The sequence below is a fragment of the Pollachius pollachius genome (assembly GCF_949987615.1).
Source record: "Pollachius pollachius genome assembly, chromosome: 5".
NCBI lineage: Eukaryota > Metazoa > Chordata > Actinopteri > Gadiformes > Gadidae > Pollachius > Pollachius pollachius.
This window is the reverse complement of record NC_136938.1, coordinates 1,255,001-1,273,525: the sequence shown is the minus strand read 5'-3', so window position 1 is coordinate 1,273,525 and position 18,525 is coordinate 1,255,001. Positions and strand designations below refer to the sequence as shown.

The window sequence follows — 18,525 nt, the reverse complement described above, 5'->3', positions numbered from 1 at the left end:
TGGAATTTTATATATATAACTTATGTGATAATATCTATTAGTTATGAGATATCTATACTTATAGACATAGAATATCAGTTTATTTCTCATTGAAGGAATGAGCTATCTGTAAACAGAGTACATACTACAGTGTATACTAGAGCATGTAGTGTAAACAGAGTATATACTACAGTGTTTACTAGAGTATGTACTGTAAACAGAGTATATACTACAGTGTATACTAGAGTATGTAGTGCAGCATTACTCATTGCGCGGCTCGCAAGCCACATGCGGCTCGCCAAGCCTCTATTTGCGGCTCGCATGGCGGTAAAAATATACAGTGATATGATCATGCAGTGAATACAGATATTTAAAAAAACAACACAAACAATAATTTAAAAAATAAATCAACAGCGGCATTAATAGGTGAAAATATAGCCTTGTCTAGAAAATATTTTTAAACTTGCTTGGCTCTACGCTGACAGCGGGGTTGCCAGATTGGCGGTTTTCCTGCATAACAAGAGAGAATGTGCTCTTTGGATGGACTTATTCTTATTAACTTATTCTTCAATAGCTTCCATGTTATGTGACCAAGTATCTCCACATTATTCCAGAAAATAGCACACAGTCACACAAGTCTTAATTTTCCTCTCAAAGTGCACCAGATTGATGCATTCCAGGTTAAAAGGTACCAAATTTTCTTCCGGGGGAGCTTGCCCCCGGACCCCGCTAAGGACCGGGTTCCCTCCACAGTTTCACAAAATTCTGTGGGAAACACTGCTTCAGGGAGGACATATTATTAAGCAGGCATACTTATTTATGACTGGATTTATAGCTTTTGATACTTTGCGGTAAAAATGGCTCTCCTGTTGACGTCGTCCTGTCAGTGCGGCTCTCCTGAAAAAAATAGTGAATACCACTGATGTAGTGTAAACAGAGTATATACTACAGTGTATGCTAGAGTACGTACTGTAAACAGTATATACTACAATGTACACTAGAGTACGTAGTTTAAACAGTATATACTACAGTGTATACTAGAGTTTGTACTGTGAACAGAGTATATACTAGTGTATACTAGAGTATGTTGTACAAACATGTACTACAGTGTATGCTAGAGTATATAGTGTAAACAGAGTATATACTACAGTGTATGCTAGAGTATGTAGTGTAAACAGAGTATATACTACAGTGTATACTAGAATACGTAGTGTAAACAGTATATACTACAGTCTAAACTAGAGTATGTTCTGTAAACAGGTTGTAGGCTCCAGACAGAGAGATGGTGAAACATGCTATTGATCGTATCCCCTGTGATCTGCTGGGCTGACAGTGTGTCAGCCTACGCCGCAGGGCTCAGCCTTAGAGCAGCAAACCCTCCCTAACCTTTCCTGTTCTTGGGAAGCAGAGGCTCCATCACTGTTCCCGCTGGGAGTCTGCGGCCGGGCCATAATGATTGTGTTGCACGCTTGTGTCTATTGTGTTCTCTCCATCTCTATTTGAGTGTCTTTGAATCCATATATATCTGTTGTTTTTCAGGCAGACATTCACCTGTGCGTGTCTGGTGTGTTTGTGTGTGTGTGTTTGTGTGTGTGTGTTCGTGCAGGTCTCTTTCATCCAGAACCTGGTGTTCTGTGTGGAGAGGGCGTACCGCATGCCGGACTACGGCATGTGGGAGAGAGGAAGCAAGTACAACAACGGAGGCACTGAGCTCCACTCCAGGTCTGTGTAAACACACACACACACACACACACACACACCCTGGCTCTGGTCCTACCTCAGACCCAGGCCGTGTTTCAGTGGAAGCAGGAAGCAGGATGGGATGCAACTCTCACCTGTAAGCCTCCAGCCTCTCATCCTCCAATCAGAGGCTCTGCGTGATCCACAAGTTCCATCAACATTTTGATGCTTCAAGAGAGCGTGTGTGTTGTGTGTGTGTGTGTGTGTGTGTGTGTGTGTCTGCGTGTGTGTCTGAGCCTGTGTGTGTGTGTGTGTGTGTGTGTGTGTGTGTGTGTGTCTGCGTGTGTGTCTGAGCCTGTGTGTGTGTGTGTGTGTGTGTGTGTGTGTGTGTGTGTGTGTATGTGTGTGTGTCTTAGCCTGTGTGTGTTGGAGCACTTGTGTGTCCCTTCACCCATGCATGTAATTCAGATCTTCTATCCAAGGTCAAACTGACCTTTCTCTCAACCTCTTCAGATCTTGATAAAGATCCTTCATCTTACCTCTGAGTGTTTTAGTCTGCTGGTGATGCTGCCAAGAGACCTCCTGAAGAAAGATAACATATGAATGTTCTGCTGAGGGCTGTTTAATGTGTTAGCCATTTCTCCTGACAGTTGAGGAGACACTGTTCACTGTTCATGGTTCTGTGTGTCAGGGTTCCTCCTGGTTCTGTCCATCAGGGTTCTGTTCCTGGTTCTGTCAGTCTGGGTTCTGTTCCTGGTTCTGTGGGTCGGGGGTTCCTCCTGGTTCTGTGGGTCGGGGTGCTGTTCCTGGTTCTGTGGGTCAGGGTTCCCCTTGGTTCTGTGGGTCAGGGTTCTGTTCCTGGTTCTGTGGGTCAGGGTTCTGTTCCTGGTTCTGTGGGTCAGGGTTCTGTTCCTGGTAGTGTGGGGCAGGGTTCTGTTCCTGGTTCTGGTAAACATGAGGTTCTCTCTTGTCTCCTCCCAGTTCCGTGGGCCTGGCCAAGTCTGCCCTGGAGGCCATCAACGGATTCAACCTGTTTGGAAATCAGGTATCCCTCCCCCCCGACTTTCTCTCTGCTCCTCTCTCTCTGTCTCTCAGCGGCATGTCTGTTAGGGTTAGAGTCCATTAGCAGAACTATTGGTTTTGTTGGCTGCTGGACTCCATCAGAGCAGTACATTCATCATACCTCATAATGATGCCTCTTTCATTATATCCTTCTGTTGAGGTTCCCTTTGAGATATGTTTGCAAGCTAAAGCCCAAATACTAAGTAGATTGTTTGTGTGTTTATGAGTAAAAGTTATGCCTCTATCAGGTTTGTTGTTAGTGATATCTATCAAATTAAAATATGCTTCTGTCTATCAAACAGAATTAGGGTTGGGGTTAGAGATAGGGTTGGATTAGTGTTGGGTGGGGTTGCAGGTAGGGTATGGGGTTAGGGTTGGGGTTAGGGTTGGGTATGGGGTTAGGTTTGGGTATGGCGTTAGGGTTAGGGTTGGGTTTGGGGTTAGGGTTGGGGTTGGGGTTAGGGTTAGGGTTGGGGTTAGGCTTCCTCATGATGTACTGGCCTGAGTTAAACATTTGTGTTCCATTTTCCTCATTGAATGGTAAGAGAATAAGGGTTAGGGTTAAGGTTAGCAGCGTTTGACATTCTATTTTTATTTATTGATTATGTTTGCGTCGTTTTGTAATTAGTTTAACTTGCAGCTAAAATCCAGGCCAAGACAAAAGGCGAAATTGGATTTAAATAAATTAAGAGTTTTTTCCCAAGAGGGAGAGAAAGGTAGAGAGCGGCTTGATCAGGTTGTGAGTTCCTCTTGCTCAGCACAACAGCAACAGCAGCAGCATTCCTCAGAGTGGCCATTAGAGCCGGTGCCACTCTAGTAACTTGTCAAATCCACTCACTTCCACACCGCACACTCCTCTGGAAGGCTCAATCCCTGCAGGAAGTAGAAGTCCTGGATGAAATCTCTTTTTAAAGGGGAAAGGACTCGGGCAATATCATCTATAATGTATTCTGACTAGATAATAAGATGTACATAGTCTACATTAAGATGTAGCATTTACAAATAGCTACATTACGCTTTCCTTCCATGGTTGAGAAGAGATGTTGGTGTTCTAAGCTGTAATGGACCACAGGTCATTTAGTCATCTCCGGTTCTCGTGAACTGGAAGGGTCCCTCTCCTCTCGCTTTTACTGCCCACGCCATACTTCACACTCAACTGGTTGCTTTTAGTGGGGGAGGCAGGCAGGGGGAGGCAGGGAGGGGGGGGGGGGGAGAGAGCTCTCTCTGGTCCTGCTGGGTGGATCTGTGGAGGTGGAGGAGGAGGGAGGGAGCAGAGTAGCGGACTCTTTAGTCATTCAGCTGTGAAGTGTTTTTCTTTATTGGTGGTGGTTTTGTGTTTGTGTGTGTGCATGTTTGTGCATGCGTGTGTGTCAATGTGTGTGTGTGCGTGCATGTGTTTGGGTATGTGGATATGGTACGTAGGCTGGTGTGTTTGTTGATGATGAAGTGAATGTTACGTACTCTGTTCAACTTTGACGTTGGTGTGTGTGTGTGTTTGTGTTTGTCTGTGTGTGTGTCTTTGTGTGTGTGTTTGCGCAGGGCTGCTCCTGGTCGGTGATCTTCGTGGACCTGGATGCCCACAACAGGAACCGTCAGACCCTGTGCTCCCTGCTGCCCAGAGAGTCCCGCTCACACGTGAGTTCAGCTCCGTTCCTCTGGCCTGCTTCGTTCCTCTGTCCCGCTCTGTCCCACTCCGTTCCTCTGTCCCTCTGTTCCTCTGTCCTGCTCCGTTCCTCTGTTCCTCCGTTCCGTTCATCTGCGTTAATAGCTACCAGGGCAACACAGCAGAGATGATAGGATGCAGGCAGTGTTTTCTAGAGGCCAGTTAGGAGGCCGAACCAAGATAGCAACCCTGAACACTAGAGGGGAGTGTGTTTAAAGAATGACCCAACACTCAAATCTAACTGCGCCAACAGCACCCCCTGTGGTGGACCACGGGGTATTGCGCTGTAACGTGTGTTGGTTATAAATGAGACACAGGATTTCTTGTGGTGAAATTAGTGGACTGAAAACAAAAGTGGAAGCAGGGCCGCTGTGTATGAGTGGCATGTTAACATCAGATCCTGCCTGGCTTTCACTGTCGATTTGGAGTCGCCAGACACGGGAAAAGAAAAGGACTGGAGAACATGATCACACGTAATGAGAGACATGAGGGAACACACAGCTGCTCTTTAAGATAGCAGGAATCTGAAGCAAGAGGAGACGGGAAGAGGCGGAGAAGTGGCTCCACGGGAGGAACTTGATGGAGCCTGAAATAGGAAGGGAGAGCTGGAGTCTGAGTGGGCGGAAACGCAGGGAGCAGATGAAGTGTGTGTGTGTCTGTGTGTGTGTGTGTGTGAGTAAGAAAGTGTCCCGTGGTTTATGCAAGTGAGACACTGAAGCAGTTTATTATGCATGTGTCTCTAACGTGTGGTGAATAAGTCTGTTACAGAAGCACGCTAGCTCCTAGACTAGCAGCATGATGGAAGCTTAGGAGCTCTGGAATGTTAGCTATTATCTGGTAGTAATGTGGAAGACACACATTGCAGATACAGCATTTACTTTATTGTTTAAAACCAAACCAACTCAAGAACCAGCTTAAGAGAAATATAGACCAATTTGACCAACTCTTACCAGTACAGTCTTCTCCCTGGTCCAGACTAGTGAGCAGCCTTAACCAGTACAGTCCTCTCCCCGGTCCAGACTAGTGACCACATCTAACTGGTCCAGACTAGTGACCAGCTCAACCGATCCAGACTAGTAACCAGCTCTAACCGGTCCAGACTAGTGACCAGCTCTAACCGGTCCAGACTAGTGACCAGCCCTAACCGGTCCAGACTAGTGACCAGCTCTAACCGGTCCAGACTAGTGACCAGCTCTAACCGGTCCTCCCCCCGGTCCAGTCTAATGATCAGCCCTAACCGGTCCAGACTAGTGACCAGCTCTAACGGTCCAGACTAGTGAACAGCTCCATCTGGTCCAGACTAGTAACTAGCTCTAACCGGTCCAGACTAGTGACCAGCCCTAACCAGTATAGTCCTCTCCCAGGTCCAGACTAGTGACCAGCCTAACCAGTACAGTCCTCTCCCCGGTCCAGACTAGTGACCAGCCTTAACCAGTACAGTCTTCTCCCTGGTCCAGACTAGTGACCAGCTCTAACTGGTCCAGACTAGTGACCAGCTCTAACCAGTCCTCCCCTGGTCCGGACTAGTGACCAGTTCTAACCGGTCCAGACTAGTGACCAGCTCTAACCGGTCCAGACTAGTGACCAGTTCTAACCGGTCCATACTAGTGACCAGCTTTAACCGGTCCAGACTAGTGACGAGTTCTAACCAGTCCAGACTAGTGACCAGCCCTAACCGGTCCGGACTAGTGACCAGCTCTAGCTGGTCCAGACTAGTGACCACCCCTAACCGGTCCAGACTAGTGACCAATCCTAACCAGCCCTCCCCCTGTCCAGAACACGGACGCGGCGCTGCTGCCCACAATCAGCTACCCGGCATTCGCGGTGGACGACGACGCGCTCTACAGCCAGACACTGGACAAGATCGTCCGCAAGCTGAGGGGGAAGTACGGCTTCAAGCGCTTCCTCCGGGACGGCTACCGCACGGCCAACGAGGACAAGAACCGCCGCTACTACAAGCCCGCCGAGATGAAGGTGGGTCCAGTGGTCACCGCAAAGGATGCCAAAATATTCAGATATGGGGAAATTGGTCTGTTATGTAGATATTTGAATCTCAATTCATGAATAGAGCACAGCCCTACCCACTATTATTATAAGCCCTGGGGGTTCTCAGTGGTATCACCAGATGTTACGTAGGTTCTCAGTGGTATCACCAGAAGCTACGGCCCTAGATGTTCTCAGTGGTATCACCAGATGTTACTGATGTTCTCAGTGGTATCACCAGATGTTATGGCCCTAGAGGTTCTCGGTGGTATCACCAGATATTACGGAGGTTCTCAGTGGTATTACCAGATGTTACGGAGGTTCTCAGTGGCATCACCAGATGTTATGGCCCTAGAGGTTCTCGGTGGTATCACCAGATGTTACAGAGGTTCTCAGTGGTATCCCCAGATGTTACCGAGGTTCTCAGTGGTATCACCAGATGTTACGGAGGTTCTCAGTGGCATCACCAGATGTTATGGAGGTTCTCAGTGGTATCACCAGATGTTATGGCCCTAGAGGTTCTCAGTGGCATCACCAGATGTTATGGATGTTCTCAGTGGTATCACCAGATGTTACGGAGGTTCTCAGTGGTATCATCAGATGTTACGGAGGTTCTCAGTGGTATCACCAGATGTTACCGAGGTTCTCAGTGGTATCACCAGATGTTACGGAGGTTCTCAGTGGTATTACCAGATGTTACGGAGGTTCTCAGTGGCATCACCAGATGTTATGGAGGTTCTCAGTGGTATCACCAGATGTTATGGCCCTAGAGGTTCTCAGTGGCATCACCAGATGTTATGGATGTTCTCAGTGGTATCACCAGATGTTACGGAGGTTCTCAGTGGTATCATCAGATGTTACTGAGGTTCTCAGTGGTATCACCAGACGTTACGGCCCAGCATTAGCTGGACTAACTTAGCAAATATCACTGCAAAACAATACAAAGACGACTTGAGAAAACGTCCAAACAGATATTTCATTCATTCTGTTCATAATGAATTACATTTTCTAATGTTTTAAACATATAATCGTACACATTACACCTTTAAGTAATCCCACGTTGTGCGTATAGCTCAACAAGTCAAAGCAGAAAGCAAATGAACCCAGAGCTAATGATTTATTCAGCCCCCACGTTGACCTCAAGCATTAAAAAGAGAAGAGAGGGAAAAGAGCCAAGGTTGCAGAGCGGTTTCTTGACATTTTAATCATTAATAAGAGCGGATAAGCAAGTGACACGTTTCCTAGAAGATCAGACATCATACATATCTAGGAAAATTGATTTTCTCTGAATTATTTGTGTTTCAACAGCCAACAGAGTATTCATACGCAGCAATAGAGAATGGGAGGTTCTGTCACGCCGGAGGAAATCTTGTAAGGCAGAACTATCCGACCAATGGAGGCAGTAGCCTATCAACATGACGTGTTTATCGTTCAAAATGGTCAAGCGTCCATTAACATTCCATATCTTGCTTTACCACTATTTAAAAGAGAAATAAAGGTTATCTACAATGATTTTGTTGGAGCTGAGCGATGTTAAAGATGAGCAGGATCCATAATGGTTGAGAGAAACTCAAAATCCACTTGAGCCTCTGATCTGACAAGGTCTGGGTGTGTAAGACAGGTTGGGATGTGAGACAGGTTGGGTGTGAGACAGGTCTTGATGTGTAAGACAGGTTTGGTTGTGAGACAGGTTGGGTGTGAGAAAGGACTAAGTGTGTAGGACAGCTTGGGTTGTGAGACAGCTTGGGTGTTGGACAGGTCTGTGTTTGAGACTGGGCTGTGTGTGAGACAGGTTGGGGTGTGAGACAGGTTGGGTTGTGAGACAGTTTGGGGTGTGAGACAGGTTGGGGGTGATACAGGTCTGTGTGTAAGACAGGTTGGAGTGAGACAGGTTGGTGTGATGCAGGTCTTAGTGTGAGAAAGGTTGGTGTGTGAGACAGGTTGGGGTGTGAGACAAGAGGGGGTGTGAGAAAGGTCTGAGTGTGTAAGACAGCTTGGGTTGTGAGACAGCTTGGGTTGTGAGACAGGTTGGGTGTGGGACAGGTCTGTGTTTGAGACAGGGCTGTGTGTGAGACAGGTCGGGGTGTGAGACAGGTTGGGTTGTGAGACAGGTTGGGGTGTGAGACAGGTTGTGGTGTGAGACAGGTTGGGATGTGAGACAGGTTTGGTGTGATACAGGTCTGTGTGTAAGACAGGTTGGAGTGAGACAGGTTGGTGTGTGATGCAGGTCTTTGTGTGAGAAAGGTTGGTGTGTGAGACAGGTTGGGGTGTGAGACGGGTGGGGTTTGAAACAGGTTGGTGTGTGAGACAGGTCTTTGTGTGAGACATGTTGGAGTGGGAGGCAGGTGCGGGACCTCCACCACATGGTATTGGTTCCAGCCCCAGCAGGTCTGTGAGTCCTGGTGTATTCCATCACTAGCGCAGGTGAGCAGTGAGCGGCGTGTGGCTGCTGAGGAGAACTCAAGCGCTTGGCCCTAATGGTTGAGCTCCTGTTGAATAAGGATACGGACCCTCCTCGTCTGTGAAAACGCTGAACCGGTAACACACAAACGCTTGTGGCCTCTGGTAGCACCAGGCAGCCTCGCTCCCACCGGCTCTCTCTCTCTCTCTCTCTCTCTCTCTCTCTCTCTCTCTCTCTCTCTCTCTCTCTCTCTCTCTCTCTCTCTCTCTCTCTCTTTTTCTTTATCTTTATGTTTGTGTGTGTGTCTCTCCCTCTCTTTCTTGCCCTCTGTCTTCAAGCTCTCTCCTTCTCTCGCTTTATCTCTCTCTCTCTCTCTTTATAAGTCAGTCTCGCTCTCTTTCTCTTTGTGTGTGTGTGTATCTCGCTCTCTTCCTCTCTCTCTCTCTCTCTCTTTCTCCCTCTCTCTTTCTTTATCTTTATGTGTGTGTGTGTCTCTCCCTCTCTTTCTTGCCCTCTGACTTCAAGCTCTCTCTCTTTATCTCTCTCTCTCTCTTTATAAGTCAGTCTGTCTCTCTCCCTCTCTTTTTCTTTGTGTGTGTGTGTGTCTCTCCCTCTTTCTTGCCCTCTGTCTTCAAGATCTCTCTCTCTGTCTCTCTTTCTCTCTCTTTATCTCTCCCTCTCTCTTTATAAGTCAGTCTCTCTCGCTCTCTTTCTCTTTATGTGTGCTTGTGTATCTCTCTCCTCCTCTCCCTCTCCCTTTTTTTATCTCTCCCTTTCTCTTTATAAGTCTCTCTCTCTCTCTCTCTATTTGTCTCTATCTTTCTCTTCATAAGTCTCTCTCTCTCTCTGTCTCTTTCTCCCTCTCTCTCTCAGGTGAAACTGGGACAGGAAAGGAAGAAAGCTTCACCAGTCCCCAACTGTTTGTTAAAAAATGAACTTGTTTTTTATTGTTTTTTTATTTTTATTTTTATTTTTTATTGTTTTTATTCATGAAATCATAAAACTCTACGCACAAAGGAAGTGAGCTCATATCATCCTCATGAATATATCGTATATACTGTATATATAATAATATGTTTTATAATATACATGCATGTTGAACCATGTAGAGTGGGATGGGAATTCTCTTCATCCTCATGAATAAATTTCAAATCATATTTCATAGAATAGATATGCATGTGCAAACTATGGGGAACCAGGGTGTCAGTCCTTTAGAAACATGTCTGTCAGCTGCTGTGGTCTCACCTTGTAGGACCGGCTCCTCTCTCTATATATTTAAATATATTTAAAAGTGTGCAAGATAAAATCAACAACGGCAGCATTAAGCTAAGGATGACGACATCTTCAACGATTATGTAATGCTTATAACAGTGAATTATTAGTGAACAACAGTGAACAATCCTAATATTATTATTATTAGGATTGTTGTTATTGTTGTTATTAATAATCATATTTGCGTGAGTACAGAAATGTGTGTGAGGCTGCTAATATGATTCAATAGAAGTCGGGATCAGAAACCTTTGAGTTTGTGGAACTCTTTCAATTGACTTTTAACGGCAGACTCCCTCACATGTTTGTGAGAGATGAACGATTCATTTTGATGAGTCTCTGTGCGTCCCGGTACGGGCTGTGTGCGTCCCAGTACGGGCTGTGTGCCACGTCAGTCTTTCATCGAGCAGTGAGGGGCGTTGTTCTTTAACTCCCTCTTGAGGAGCTGAAGTACTTTCCATTTTAATCAGGGGTCCTGCAAAATCCCTAGGAACCCTATTGTGGTTGTTTGTATTATTATTATTATGGTTTCTATCAGTTGTTGTTCCTGACAAAGTTGGCCTACATCTCTTTACCTTTAGTTTAATGGTCAGATTTGATCTTCACCTTTGGTTTAATAGTTAGCTCTGATCTTTACCTTTAGTTTAATGGTTAGCTCTGATCTTTACCTTTAGTTTAATGGTTAGCTCTGATCTTTACCTTTAGTTTAATGGTCACAGGACTTCAAGGATTCAATGAATCCACATTTCTGCGTCTATGTTTCAGTCTCCTTGGTTCTCAGTCAAAGGGAACGTATTGATTTAGATGAACAATTTGCTGCCAATCCACCCTATTTCCTGTGATGATTCTTCTTCTGCTTTCCCTCTACCTCTCCCTATCCCTCCCCCTCCCTCCCTCTCCTCCCTCCCTCCCTCCCTCCTCCCCCTCCCTCCCTCTCCTCCCTCCCTCTCCCTCCCTCCCTCCCTCCTCCCCCTCCCTCCCTCTCCTCCTTCCCTCCCTCCCTCCCTCTCACTTCCTCTCCCTCTCCTACTCCTCCCTCGCCCTCTACTCGCCCTCTCCTCCCTCTCCCTCTCCCTCCCTCTCCTCCCTCTCCCCCTCCCTCTCCCTCCCTCATCCCTCCCCCTCCCTCCCTCCCCACTTTCTCTCCCCTCTCTTTCGCTCCAGCTTTTTGATGGAATCGAATGCGAGTTCCCCATCTTCTTCATCTACATGATAATCGACGGTAGGTTCTCTCAGTAGCTGGTGTCATGGTGCTATATTGTACAGTACTCGCTCCAACTAGGTGATGTAACCTTCATCACTGCCTCCTGGCTTCACTGAAACATCCGTTTCCAACCTCATTTGGGACCCAAAGTGAATTCTGAGGTTCAGCTCGTAAACAATGAAGCGCGCTGTCTTTTGGATCGAGGATCCAAAAGACAGGATCTTGACTAAAGAAGTCTTGACCAAACAACAGTGACTGGCAAGTTATGAGACAAACGTCTTGTCATTAGACAGAGCGGCTCTTATGCTATCGATTACATTCATGGCAGACACATGCTAAAGAGTCAGAAGCTGCATACAGGAAAGTTTTAAGTTTTAAAGTTTTACAATAATGAGAAGCAGGAATCCTCTGTGGCAACACGTCGGTCCTTCAGAAGAACCTATGGAAGTAGGGGCTGACTTCCATTCCATTCAGTATTTACACCCAGCAGGTATCAGTTCTCCCTCAGCAGCCTGTAGACAGACGCTGTGATCACTCCAGTAGCTCCGCGCAGCTCCTGGTTCCTTTGGTACATTCATCCCCTTCCTATAGTGTACAGCCCGGGGAAATGTCTGGAAGGTATGAGGAGGAGATAGGGCCAGGCTTAGGGAGAGCAGTGAGCCTAACCCTGTCTTTAAAGCTGGAGATGTGTTCCTCAGGAGTGTTCAGAGGAAACAAAGACCAGGTGAAGGAGTACCAGGACCTGCTGCAGCCGGTCATCTTCCGCTCTCCTGAAGGTCAGTGGCACACCGGATGGACCTATTGATCTCTCTCTCTCTCTCTCTCTCTCTCTCTCTCTCTCTCTCTCTCTCTCTCTCTCTCTTCTCTGCTCTTCTCTTCTCTTCTCTTCTCTTCTCTTCTCTTCTCTTCTCTTCTCTCTCTCTCTCTCTCTGTACTACGCCTGAGAAATTGCAACCAATATCCAAACTAGACATACATAATTCTGTCAGTTAAATATTCCTAGAAAACTGTTAATTATGTTAATTGATTGATTGATTAAACATATGAGTAATAACAGTGAGTACTATGTGCGCAATAAGTAGGACATTGAAAGCTAACCAGGAGCAGCAGAAAAATGAAGATGCTACCTGGCTAGCCTTGTTCCTCAATTAAAACCATAGCATTGTGGACGTTAAGTTCAAAGGGTGGAACCGGTCTCAGATCTCATTTCCCAGTCCAAGAAGACAGATTGGGGCCCATTTCAGTGGGGAATGTGTGTCAGCGTTGAGGCAGTGAGGTGGGGAGTTGTGGAGTGTAAATGATGGCTCCACTTCCACATCATCAGCGTCTATCGAGTCATCTATTCATCATGTTCTGACAGAGAGGTTTATGTCAGAACAGACACACAGCCCCCTGAGAGCTCACACTGGTAGAACCACCAGAACCAGAGTCATAACTCCTGTCTGGTCCCCCCAGGCCACACCGTGGACCCTCAGTACTACTACATGTCCATAAGTATTACAACCTGTCTCTGAGTGCTACTTCCTGTCTCTGAGTACTACTTCCTGTCTCTGAGTACTACTTCCTGTCCCTGAGTACTACTTCCTATCTCTGAGTACTACTTCCTGTCCTTGGGTACTTCTTCCTGTCCCAAAGGCCACGCTGTGGTCCCTAAGTATTACTACGTCCCCGCTGACTTCGTGGAGGCGGAGCAGAAGAAGCACGGGAGCCAGAAGCGTTTCCCTAGCAACGCGGGCGGCGACGGGAGGTACTTCCTGTGGGGTCAGGCCCTCTTCAACATCGCCCAGCTGCTCGGTAAGTTTGGACTGGTGCTCTGGTCACCAGAGGGGACTGGTGGCGCTGGGAGCTCTGGTCACCAGATGGGACTGGTGGCACTGGGAGCTCTGGTCACCAAAGGGCACTGGTGGGACTGGGAGCTCTGGTCCACCAGCTAAGATAGGCCACACTAATGCGTGTGTACGTGTGTGCGTGTGTGCGTGTCTGTGTGTGTGTGTGCGTGTGTGCGTGCGTGCTCTCCAGTGGACGAGCTCATCAGCCCTAAGGACATCGACCCTCTCCACCGCTACGTTCCCCGTCAGGACCAGCGCAACGTCAGCATGCGCTACTCCAACCAGGTGAGCCTCCTGCTGGTCAGCCAATCAGGAGCTGGTACTCAACCAGTTGAGCCTCCTGCTGGTCAGCCAATCAGGAGCTAGAACTCAACCAGGTGAGCCTCCTTCTGGTCAGCCAATCAGGAGCTGGAACTCAACCAGGTGAGCCTCCTGCTGGTCAGCCAATCAAGAGCTGGAACTCAACCAGGTGAGCCTTCTTCTGGTCAGCCAATCAGGCGCTGGAACTCAACCAGGTGAGCCTCCTGCTGGTCAGCCAATCAGGAGCTGGAACTCAACAAGGTGAGCCTCCTCCTGGTAAGCCAATCAGGAGTCGGAGCTCAACCAGGTGAGCCTCCACCTGGTCAGCCAATCAGGAGCCGGAACTCAGCCGCTGCTGCAGGAAGTCAGGGTTCACCACGAGATAATGGTCATTTGGGGAATAGATTTACCAATTAATTAATAAAAATGCAAAATTAATTGGGCTCTTTGCTGGGCTCTTTGTTATTATTTAGAGCCCAGCAGGAGGTGAGAGAGAGAGAGACCTTCTAGAGCCAGGGAAGACTAGCCTCATTGGTGCTTGTGGCCGGCAGGACTTCGTCACCAGCCTTTGGCCCCAGAGCACCCTGTTTGTTGTGTAGTGTGTGGTGTGTAGTGTTTGTAGTGCGTAGTGTGTAGTGTATGTAGTGCGTAGTGTGAAGTGTGTAGTGTGTTGGTCACGTTAATGAAGGTGACATCCATTCTTAATGTTTGTGAAGGCCAGGTTAGAGGGGTCCTTGTACAGCCTTAGTTCTTTGAGCTCATCATTCATATCCAAGCAAAATTGGTATTGTAACTGAAATATCAAACAGTCAATATTCTGTTGAATCTAAATCAAATAAGATGAACTGGACTCTTCCCAGGGCCTCAGTGGGGATGCCCTGATGACCACCAAACTCTCCTCCTCCCCCTCTCGCTCTCTTTCACTCTCTCTTACTCTGTCTCTCACTCTCTCTCCCTCTCTGGCTCTCTCTCCCTGTCTTTCTCACTGTCTCTCACTCTCTCTCCCTCTCCCTCTCTCTCCCCCTCTCTCTCTTGCTCTCTCTGGCTCTCTTTCTGGCTCACTCTCTCTCTGGCTCTCTCTCTCTCTCTCTCTCTCTCTCTCTCTCTCTCTCTCTCTCTCTCTCTTTTTCTCTCTCTCTCACTTTCTCACTCTTGCTCACATTTTCTCTACTTCTTTGTGCTCTCTCTCTCTCTCGCTCCTGTTCCAAGTGTAAGTGGATTTTCTAGTCCACTTGGGATGTGTTGAAATCTGGGACCACTTTGTGCTGATATTGCAGCTGTTTTCCACGGACCCTCTGACCTCGATCACACTGCCTTCTGTTCTCCAGAGGGAGAGAGTGGTGGAGGTTGTAAGGTCACAGGCCTCCAGTATAAAACCCCCACCTCTCAATGACTGAAGGGAAGACCCATGAATTCACTCTGGAAACGTCACCACCGATATTAGCTGAAAGAAGGTAGACATTAAATAGCTCTGCTTATCTGTTCCTCTGCCTCAGTCAGTCCCCTCCTAATATTACAGTACACAGTACACTGTAGTACTCTGGTGTACTCCTAATATTACAGTACACTGTAGTACTCTGTGTGTATTCCTGGTATTACAGTACACTGATTCAGTACTACCCTGGGTACTCCTGGTATTACAGTACACTGATTCAGTACGACACTGGGTACTCCTGGTATTACAGTACTCTGAGTCAGTACTGCAGTGTTGACTCCTGGTATTATAGTACACTGATTCAGTACTACAGTGTGTACTCCTGGTATTACAGTACTCTGTTTCAGTACTACAGTGTGTACTCCTGGTATAACAGTACACTGATTCAGTACTACAGTGTGTACTCCTGGTATTACAGTACACTGATTCAGTACTACAGTGTGTACTCCTGGTATTACAGTACACTGAGTCAGTAATAATAAAATAATAATACAACTTTATTTGTATAGCACCTTTCATACACAGAATGCAGCTCAAAGTGCTTTACATTTTAAAAGATCAGGAACATTTAACATAATACTAAAGGAAAAATTAATAGAAAAATTTAAAAAAAGGAAGAAATACCCAACCCGTCCTCCGTTGCTAAACGCTCTCATATATAGGTATGTTTTTAGATATTTTTAAAGCTATCCACTGAGCTTGCCTGCTTGATGTACAGAGGTATGGTGTTCCATAGCTTTGGTGCATAATGGATAAAAGCAGCTTCTCCGCTTTGCTTGTGGAGCACTTTGAGTATCACTGAAAGATTGGCGTTGGAAGATCTAAGGTTCCTTTTCGGTTGATAGTATTTAAAAAGCTCAGAGATATATGAAGGTGCTATGCCATTTAGAGCCTTATAAGTAATTAACATAACCTTAAAATCAATTCTATAGGAGACAGGGAGCCAGGGCAGTTCAGCCAACACAGGGGTGATGTACTCTCTTCTTGGTCTTTGTTAAAAGTCTAGCAGCAGTGTTCTGTATGAGTTCTAATTTCTTAATATGTTTTATTGGAAGACCAGTTAATAGTACATTACAGTAGTCTAATCTACTGGTGATAAATGCATGGACCATATTTCTGCGTCTTGTTGCGTTAAAAAGGGGTGCACTTTGGCAATGTTTCTCAGGTGAAAATTAGCTGTCTGGGTTACTTTACTAATGTGGGGCTTAAAGCTTAGCTCTGTATCTAAGATGACGCCTAGGCTTGTTACTTTTGGTTTGACCTGGTGTGTCAGGTTCCCAAGATTACTAAGAACGGTGTCTTGCTTTGATTTTGGTCCAACCAAAAGTACCTCTGTTTTGTCATAATTTACCTTTAAGAAGTTTTTGCTCATCCACTGATTAATGGAGGTTAGGCATGCCGTAAGGGAGGAAAGGCCATCTAGGTTGGTTGGTTCCACAGAGATACATAGTTGGGTGTCATCTGCATAGCTGTGGAAGTTTACATTATGCTGACTTATAATCTTTCCTAACGGAAGCATATATAGAGAAAAGAGGAGAGGACCAAGACAGCTCCCCTGGGCCACACCAAAAGGCAAGTCATGTTTTACAGATACATGATCTCCTAGACTAACATAAAAATCTCTGCCAGTAATGTAGGTTTGAATCCAATTTAAAACATTTCCAGAGAGACCAACCCACTTTGCAAGGCGGTGAATTAGAATGTCATGATCAATGGTGTCGTATGCCGCAGTCAAATCTAAGAGAATAAGGATTGAGACTTTGTTTAAGTCATTGGCAAGTCTGAGATCATTGACTATTTTTACAAGGGCCGTTTCTGTGCTGTGATTTGATCTAAAACCTGATTGGAACTTTTCCAAAATACTATTTTTGTTGAGGAAGGTATTTAGCTGATAACAGACAACTTTTTCAAGTACTTTTCTCATTAAAGGTATGTTTGATATAAGCCTGTAGTTAATCAGGATGGTATAGTCAAGATTTGACTATTTAAGTAAAGGTTTCACAATAGCGGTTTTAAAAGCTGTCGAAAATATACCTGTTTATAAAGAGGTATTATCTTGAGAATAAAGGGAGCCAAGCTATCATACACATTTTTGAGGAATCTAGTAGGGACTGGGTCCAAGGCACATGTTGAGAAGCCGGTCTGAGTTATAATTTTGCTAAACTCAGATTGAGTAAAAGTACTAAAAAATCTTAATTCTGGGGGGCTGTTTTTGGGTGTACTATCAAACTTATTACCTATGTTACCAATAGCCTCCCTTATGGAGGTTACTTTGTTTTTAAAGAAGTCTGCAAATTCTTTGCATCTTATAGGAGATGCCTGACTGAGTGTGTCAAAAGGTGTTTGATGTAGCAGCCTGTCAACGGTAGAGAACAGCATCCTAGAGTTTCCGCTATTTTCAGTAATTACCTTGGAGAAGTGGATCGTTCTCTCGCTCCGAATAGCTCTGTTGTGATTTGCTATTTTTCTTTTAAAATGTCCCGGTGAACCTGTAACTTTGTTTTTCTCCATGTTCTCTTAAGCTTTCCTACAGGATCTTTTTAGGTCATGGATATTTTCGTTCATCCAAGGAGTGGGTTTGCTTTTTTTAGTCTATAGAGGAGCCACTCTGTCAAGTAGAGTGGCACTATTGGCACTATTGAAGGCCTCTACCATTTGGTCAATAGAATTATTTAAAATATCTGGATTTATGGATCTGCAAAAATTATGAACTGCTGCTCTGCTCTTGTGTCCAGGAACCGTGATTTAATTGTAGTTTCTGGATGGATTTCTAAGGCGTTTAGTATAAGATTAAAAGATACACAATAATGGTCAGACATATTTATATCGCTCACCGATAAATCAGTGACTTCTATCCCTCTAGAGATTACTAAATCAAGGATGTTGCCATGGTTATGGGTGGACCGTGTAACATGCTGTTTTAGCTCTAAACTTTCCAAAACATCAAGGAAGCTACTGGCTCTAGCATTGGCCGTCTTGTTGACATGGATATTGAAATCCACATTTACAATTATCCGATCCTAGCTAGTGATTATAAGCGACATACGTTCAGAAAACTGGTTGAGGAAGCCAGTCCATAGGTTGGCAGGGCGGTATAAGGTAAGTAGGAGTATAGCTGGGTCAGCCTTAAGAGTGAGGGCGATGTACTTGAAGGTAGAGAAGTTGCCAAAGTTGACTCTAGTGCAGCTATATTTATTAGAGAAAACGGTGGCTATTCCACCCCCTCGTTTTCCCTGCCTAATGAGTGGAAGAAATTATAATTTGGGGGACAGGTTTCAACTAGAACAGCTTCGCTGTCTGAGGTAAGCCAGGTTTCAACAAGAAACAGAAAATCAATTTTTTTTCACTGATAAAATCATTGATTGCAAAGGTTTTAGTGGTAAGAGTGCCTATATTTAGTAGACCCATGTTGGCTGAAAATGTGTCTGGCTTCAGAGGAATATGCTGAGGTATGGAAAGCACATTTCTTGGTTTTCTGGTTTGTAATTTGGCTTTCTTTTCACTGTGCGTTGGACGGAAATCAACGTTGGAATATAACTATTAGCATATGTCGTGCTATGGCATGAAGCAGCTTGATCTATGGAAATAGATGTACTATATCTTACTCCTTAGAAAACACTTCCAGATGCATCCACATGTACAATACTACCTGAGTCGATACCTGGGGGGCATGTATCTGTTATATTTTCTACATAATGTCAATACCTCAGTGTGGTCGCT

The 18,525-nt window shown here is 45.6% G+C and overlaps 1 protein-coding gene across 2 annotated transcripts in view; it reads left to right on the top strand.

Annotated features, from left to right (window-relative positions):
- phkb (phosphorylase kinase, beta) overlaps nt 1–18,525 on the top strand; it is a 94,921-nt gene that overhangs the window by 20,317 nt on the left and 56,079 nt on the right. For both annotated transcript variants that reach the window (XM_079737100.1, XM_079737099.1), the window contains 8 exons: nt 1,586–1,701; nt 2,641–2,704; nt 4,261–4,356; nt 6,161–6,358; nt 11,202–11,259; nt 11,940–12,017; nt 12,877–13,035; nt 13,261–13,355. In XM_079737100.1, the coding sequence (XP_079593226.1) occupies nt 1,586–1,701; nt 2,641–2,704; nt 4,261–4,356; nt 6,161–6,358; nt 11,202–11,259; nt 11,940–12,017; nt 12,877–13,035; nt 13,261–13,355 (864 nt within the window). The remainder of the gene's footprint in view (nt 1–1,585; nt 1,702–2,640; nt 2,705–4,260; nt 4,357–6,160; nt 6,359–11,201; nt 11,260–11,939; nt 12,018–12,876; nt 13,036–13,260; nt 13,356–18,525) is intronic.